We start from the raw sequence: 7,453 nt of genomic DNA, 5'->3' as shown, positions 1-7,453 counted from the left end.
GTCAACATTCAAAGGGGGTCAAGCGGCTCACCCTCTTCCTGACCTTTGGCGTCATCGCTCTCAACCAGGTGAGGATCCCCGATCTCAATGTAGAAGGTTTTGTTCTTCTCGTACTCCTCGTCGTCAATTATTTTCACTTTGATGGTTTTACTGAGGAAGGAGCGAGAGAGGAAAACAAGAACAGGGCAGAAGAGAAGAGAAGGAAGAACAGTGAGGGTAGGACGCACATGAGACTGGAAAAAGAAAAAGTTTGGGAAAAAAAAAAAACGCCAACATTTTCCAGAAGCAATGTCAGAAGGCTGTTTTGCATTTCAGGGTTTTTGTATTTCCACCTCTGATGTCTGATCCAGCTTTGATGCATCAAAGCAGCTCTCGTCAGGATGACTACACTGATATGATACACTCTGCTTTTCCAGCCAGCAGACTGATCAAGACCAAGTTCTACTTTATAAGCCTCAATTTTTTGGCGAGACCAATTTAAAATGCTGACGATGAAATGAAACATGCTGGTGGCTGCTGAGCTCAGCAGCTTTTTAGGCATTTGGTAAGGAAGTAATCAAAAGTCATCAGGATGAATTTGTGTTACAAATCAGTTAGATGTTGAGATCCTGCAGTTGACTCAATGGGTTTGCAGTTTTGTCATGAGTGTCAATCGACCACAACAATATAAAATCACATGGATGTGACTGTTTAACTCTAATCATCTGATGGAAAAAGATTGGCAGTCATATGGATAAAGATAGCAAAGCACCCAAATATGGTCCACATTGGCAGCTATCCCCTGGCACATATGAATAAAACACGGGGCCAGTGAGGGGCCAAAACTGAGCTTACCAGATAAAACCCCAGTATACAATTCTTTCTTACCTTTGAGCCAAACTGGACCATTCAACTCTTAATAGAGCTGCCAGGGCCAACACTGGCTCAGATTATGTGTGCCATGAGACCAGGTACCCATCATTCCCAAATTGTATTTGAATACACTCTTAACTGATGGAAAAACTTTAGAATTAGCCAGAGAAACATTATAACGAGCTAAAAACATTGTCTGGGTCTACAAATTAAAAATCCTACTCTCCAGAGTCAGCCTCACTCTTAGAGGCTCCAACTGGCATCCCATAGGACTCGACTCACTGCCATCATCCTGGTGCCAGACATTAGACATCCCCAGGGCTCCTTTTGTCATTTCTGATTGGTTAGAGCTTTAAGGTTAATATGATCCTCATAAAGTTGTGGCCGACTGATGAGTTTTCTCTTGTATTGTCAATTTACATTTTTAACAGAGGTGTTTATTTTGCCCTAAGGCTTGCAAGAAGTCAACCATTCTGACAACTCAGTTATTGACAAAGTTTGCAAGAAAGTGTCAAAGGTTCATTTTATCCAATCTATTTGAAAATGAAGACATTTGCAAAGGGAAATTGTAGCCACTGAAACAGCGCAAAACAGCACAAAGACAAGTTTAAGACATTAGAAGGCGAAAGAGTGATCGGAGCGTGAACAAGAACAGAGATTTAGAGAAAGATGTCTGCTGCTGCTGCAATCAACACTTTAATAACATAAGAGATACTAGCATTGGACTGTGTTTTACGCCTGGAAAAGAAAAGGTCCAGAATTTATACAACACATGGATGGGACTGCTCCATCTAAAACACCATGTCAAAGATCCTAACCTGAAAACACAGCTAAAATCAATACTTGCACATACTTTCTTTCCTCCCACAAAACGCACAATATCTACGCTCACGACACAAAGATAATGTCCTACTGTTGCTTTTATATCTTTCACATTTGAAATCTAAACACAGGATAGCAAAACGAAACTGCAGCAGAATTCCATCAATGTGGAAAAACGAGACTTCATTTCTCACAGGCAATTTTCGCTAAATAAACCAGTGTATTAAAAAAAAAAAGGGGGATTGTTTAAACAAATGCCTCAGAGCACAGACAGTGTGTATGATTGAGAAAATTTATTGCTGCAGTTGGTCTGGGTCACACTTGGCAGGACATTTCATATTCCAGGTCACGGGGCTGTGAAGCAGGACGCGGCTCATGCAGCGAGTCTGTGGGTGGATGAGTGCCTGTAGACATTTGGGTTTATCTTGTGTTTCCAGTCTGGAACAAAACCCTTATTCTGATCCAAATCCACTACAGGCAATAACAAAGACACACTCTTAATCTGGCCTAGAGGGCGGGAAATGGGAACACACACACGTTATGTAAGCTTGATTTGATCATATTTCTGTGGCCTGTGTTGAAAAGCCCTTGAATAGCATTGTGCTAGCGTCATTACATTTGAATCTATGATGTAAGTGTGCTATATACTGCCAAGCTCTGCAAGCAAGAAATGCACAAGCATCTGTCCCAGGCAAACAGGCTGAACTAAAAGTAAACAGAAAACAACTATTCACAATCCTATAAAGCTTAATGTGCTTCAGAAGGTGTAGGTCAGATTTTTTTAATAGAGTTTTGTCCAAAGGTTATTAAAAGTTATCTTACCTGTTCTAGGAAGTGCTTTAAGTGCCTTATTTTAAAGAAAGTTTAATTCTGACTAAACAGATGACCTAATACAACCAAAACTAAAGTGGATTGCTGCCATCTTAAATAAAGCAAACAAAAACACAAAAAAAACCCTCCAGTCTTAAAAGTCTTGATGCGATTCGTCCCAACATTATTTTATAAACATTTACAATTCGGCTACTCTGTTCATCAGGGGTCGCCACAGCGAACTAACTCGCATGAAGACTTTGCTGTTGTTTTCGTGCCAGATGACCTTCCTGACGCTACCACAGTCCTCTGTGTGGAGCAGAGAGCTGCTGTCTAGGGTGCCTGGGGGAGCATGGTGGGGGTTAAGGGCCTTGCTCAAGGGCCCAGAGTGGGGCAAATGAGGATGGAGGCAGGTGGTTCACCTTTCCTACCCACATTTTTTATGTCGTCTGTGCGGGGAGTTGAAGCGGTGACCGACCGATCACAGGACCACCTTCTCTAACCACTGAACCACCACTCCCTCCTTGATGTATATGGAACACTTTGCAACAGGAACTGACAGTTTGGGGAGTTGAACCGGCAAACTTCAGATCACAGACCCACCTTAACCTCTGCGCCACCACTCCCCATAAATATCTACACATTCATAAGCTGACCAATAAATTACTGGGAATAACCGATTAATGCAACAGTGTGAAACTTCACAAAACATTTGCACTAACTGCTGTGAAATTTTTGAGCTTGATGTTGTTAAAATGGCAAACAGCTTTGATTTGGACAAGCAATTAGTTCAGCAACAATCTTTTAATTCTTCCAACAAACCCGTTGAGAGCTATTTATGACACGCAAGATAATACTCGCAAATAATCTTTTCACTGAACCCCACTTCAAAAGATCTGAAATATCCCTTTAATGTAAACCGGTTCATTTGTGGAAAAAAATGGCTTAAAAGCAATGCATGTGTAATTAAATAAATTCTGTAGACACATTATGACATATTAACATCTCAATTTAGTCTATTTGCAGCATCTGCTTTATAGAAAAATCTAGGATATATTTATATGTCAACACAAAGACATGGAAATATGAAAAGTTAACTTGGAGAGAGAAAGCTGTTTCTGTGGCCCATAACAGCTGACTGCAAACAGATTTGACCTTCTGCTGCAGAGAATCCCATGACCACCAGGCTGGACATGCACCAGCTGAAAGTGAAATGAGCGTTTCACTCCCCTGCCTCAAGGTGGAGACTTTGAGCACTTCACCTGACAGCTGATGGGAAGGAAACATCTTTTCTATAAATTAACAGATCTATAGTCACTTCTATTTTTCAACAATTTATTGCCGCATTCATCCTGCCTTGCAAAAAAAATTAAAAATAAATGACACCAGTGATGTCATTTTGAGTATCTTGTTAGCCAGTATAGGCAGGACAGATTTGAATGGGATTGAGAGCACAAAGTTCTGAAAATAAAACCAATCACAGACGGACCCAAAGCAACAGTTGTCCCATGAGAGTTTGGGCTGTAGAGCTTTGTTTGTACACTCACTGTGGGGGGGAAAAAAAAAGCCTCACACCAGTTTGCCAGGAAATTAGTACATTTACACACATCTCATTGCAAAACCATTATTGTATATTCAGACTGGGCACCAGCACAGAAGGAATTCATTTACAATGGGCTGGATTTATCATCTTTGTCATCAACACCCTGATCTCTTAGCCGACTCATACATGAACTCACAGTCTGAAAAAAAACCCGAACGCAGACACACAAGTGCATCGCTCCACATAACGTGCAGCCTGCTTCATTGCTATGGTGACACTTTGCGTAACCAACAGAGACGGATGGTTTCCAGAGCAGAGACGTGCATTTGTGTGGGTTGTACGGTCATGTGACTGTGTTTCATAGGTCACATGTTTTACACAGACTGCACAGATTTGTATCAGTGTTTGTGTAATAATGTGTGTGATGGATACCGCATAATACTATCTCTTGCTGTATGTAGTTTATTTCTGCATTTGTATTTGAACAGATTCCAATTGTCTAATAAGAAAAAAACGTGTGCACAATAATATAAAGTAGCTTATTAAGCATGAAGTATATAATCTTGAACATTTATTTTGCTGAATTTCCATACTTGGGGCAGCCCTTCCCCCATTTCCTGGATGACTTCACAAAGAAAACATCCTGAGTTGTCAAACCCTTCATCTCTCAGGGCTTCAAACTCACGTTTCTCCTCAAGCATAGGAGTACTGTAGAGCACTCGGGCAGGGGTGGCATCACACTTGCGTGGCAGCATTCGCAAATTTTTCACACTAGCGTGCTTTCAAACAGGAATTTTTACTGCAGTAATGCAAAGATGCACACATGTAAACACACAAGCTTGTACACACGCATTACTCCAGGGACCAGGGCGTGTGCACATCTGTCTTTCCACAGAGATGTCCTCCATCTGACTTTGCTAAAAAGCATACAAAACAAGTGAGCAACTGAGCAGCTGTGGCAGTTCTCCACTCCAGTGCGTCTCCATAAAACGCATCTCCCTTCATCTGTCCCCTCTGTGTCATCTATTGTTTCCATCACGGATATTTAATATTTAACTGTAAAACTGAGAAAACCACTGAGAAAATATCCAGAAAAGTAGATGGTGGAACAAAACAAACAAAAGTACCAAATACGGTACAAAATTACCAAATACGGTACCTTATACACCCACCGACAAACTATTATACAGCAATCTATTATGTGCTAGACAATCAAAGACTTTGAATAGCCTTTGATCGTGATTTGTGGCCTTGTAGCTGAGGTGATGAACAGTGTAGATAACACTCCAGCTAGTTATGATAAATATGTTAATGAAGTTTTGTTAGATTATATTGAGCGGATCAGAAGTTATGGGTGGGACAAGAGAAAGCTTATGGATGTGCAGATACTATCCCATAATACGACCAGCGTGTAAATGATAGTCCAAAAAAATAAATTAATTATTTGTCATTAGTGAATGATTAGATTGTACATAACCTCACTGCATCTGATGAACTTTTCCAGTTCTCTTTTATGTTGATCAAGTGTATTCAATTAGTTTACAATCATTTATAATTGTTGACGAGGAGTTGTTTAATAAGCAATCACATTGGCTGACTTGCAACAAATGTTAGTAGAGAACCAGATGCCATCCCACAGCAGTGTGCGACCAAGCTGGTGGCTGTGTGTGGTTCTTCCACATGCTTCTGAGGCTCCAGTTTGTTAAATGAGTAAGTTAAGTTGTATTTCTTTTTTTGTTTATTTGTTTTATGTTATCTCTTATTTTCTTCTGTGGTTACCAAAAGTTCAGCATAAGTCTGTTCTGGTTGTTGAACAAGACAGAGAGACGAGACGTTTTTGTTTAACCTGTCTTCACTGTAAATAAAATACTGCACATTAAGAACTCCAGTTATTGTGTCCTGTGAGGTTAGCCATTTCCCAGGATACACAATTTTGGTGAGTGGTGGCGCAGAGGTTAGAGAAGGTGTGCCTGTAGATCGCCGGTTCACACCCCGGTACCGACAACATCAAAAATATGGGTGGGGTAGGTGAAGCACCCACACTTGCCCCCACCCTCATTCGCCCCACTCTGGGCCCATGAGCAAGGTCCTTAACCCCCATCTGCTCCTAAACAGGTCTCTCTTGAAAATGAGTTCTCGTGGCTCAATGAGACTACCTGGATAAATACAGGGTAAATGAAAAAAAAAAAAAAAAGTTGTCTGTTTTGCTTCTTGAGACTTATTTGTTGAATCCAATAAACGGCACCAAAGGAGAGTCAACAGCAGAATAAGATGTTTGGTGTTGTCAGAGAACATTTGACAAATTTTACATGATCATCATCCTCATTTAGCTCAGCTCCTAAAATGACAAATTCATTCAAAAGTTATACTGTTCAAAATATTTCTGTGATAATTTGATCATGTTTCCAATCATTTTACAACATGGTTGTCAATTTTGAGTGTTTAGTATCAAATTTCACACTTGATGCATAATTTTATTTATTTATTATTTTTATTGTCTTTCGGCTGCTCCCTTCTTCAGTGGTCGCCACATCAAACTGTTGCACAAAGACCAATTGTTTTGCCGTCTGAGGTCCTTCCTGACAACCACAGACCATGAGCTACCACAGCCCTCTGTGTGGAGCAAAGAAGTGCCATCTAGGGTGCTCGGAGGAGCAGAAGGTGGGGGTTAAGGGCCTTGCTCAAGGGCCCAGATTGGGGCAAATGAGGGTGAAGGCAGTTGTGGGTGCTTCACCATTCCCACCCACATTTTGATCTTGTTGGTATGGGAATTTGAACCCGCGACCAATCGATCACAGGCCCACCTTCTCTAACCACTGAACCACCACTCCCTCCTTGATGTATGGAACACTTTGCACCAAGAACTGAAGCTGTCCACCTTCATTTCTTAAGGTGATTTTAAACATCTGATAAGGTCAACAGAAATATCAAAGCAAATATGTTCTTGTTTTAGAATTTTATTTTGCGTTACATGGCACCTTGATTTATTGTTTTATACTTTTATTTTAATTGCATTTTACTGTAGTTTGTTGTTGTCTGTACTTTATATGCTGTTGTTTGTCTAAAACAGGTCTCTCTTGTAAATGAGTCCTCGTGACTCAATGAGATTAATCTGTATGAATAAAGGTTGAGTGAATTCAAGTTGAGCTTTCTTCCATCATGGGTTTTCAAACTCATCTCACAAAATAAAGTGAAAAAAAAAAACATCTGGATGCCAAACTTTTGCTGTGATGGTTCAAAACAATATAGGAAAGTTATTTTATGAAAGTAATTTACAGGATTAGGTTCAGATTCTCTTGCAGTGAAATGTGGACATGGGCACCAGTGACCTCGGTGACTCCCCACCCCAACGCAACTAGATGGAGGGATGGATGGATGGATATATATGGAGAGATGGATGGATGGACGGCTGATGAATGGATGGAT

General features: G+C 40.5%; 1 protein-coding gene across 2 annotated transcripts in view; it reads right to left on the bottom strand.

Moving 5' to 3' along the window:
* slc8a1b (solute carrier family 8 member 1b) overlaps positions 1-7,453 on the bottom strand; it is a 162,425-nt gene that overhangs the window by 51,156 nt on the left and 103,816 nt on the right. The window contains exon 4 of one of the 2 annotated variants that reach the window (XM_037680285.1): positions 32-150. In XM_037680285.1, the coding sequence (XP_037536213.1) occupies positions 32-150 (119 nt within the window). The remainder of the gene's footprint in view (positions 1-31; positions 151-7,453) is intronic. The other variant, XM_037680292.1, reaches the window with a different exon arrangement.

The sequence above is a fragment of the Nematolebias whitei genome, chromosome 1 (genome assembly GCF_014905685.2).
Source record: "Nematolebias whitei isolate Nwh7 chromosome 1, NemWhi1, whole genome shotgun sequence".
NCBI classification, from domain to species: domain Eukaryota; kingdom Metazoa; phylum Chordata; class Actinopteri; order Cyprinodontiformes; family Rivulidae; genus Nematolebias; species Nematolebias whitei.
This window is presented reverse-complemented; position numbering and strand designations above follow the sequence as displayed.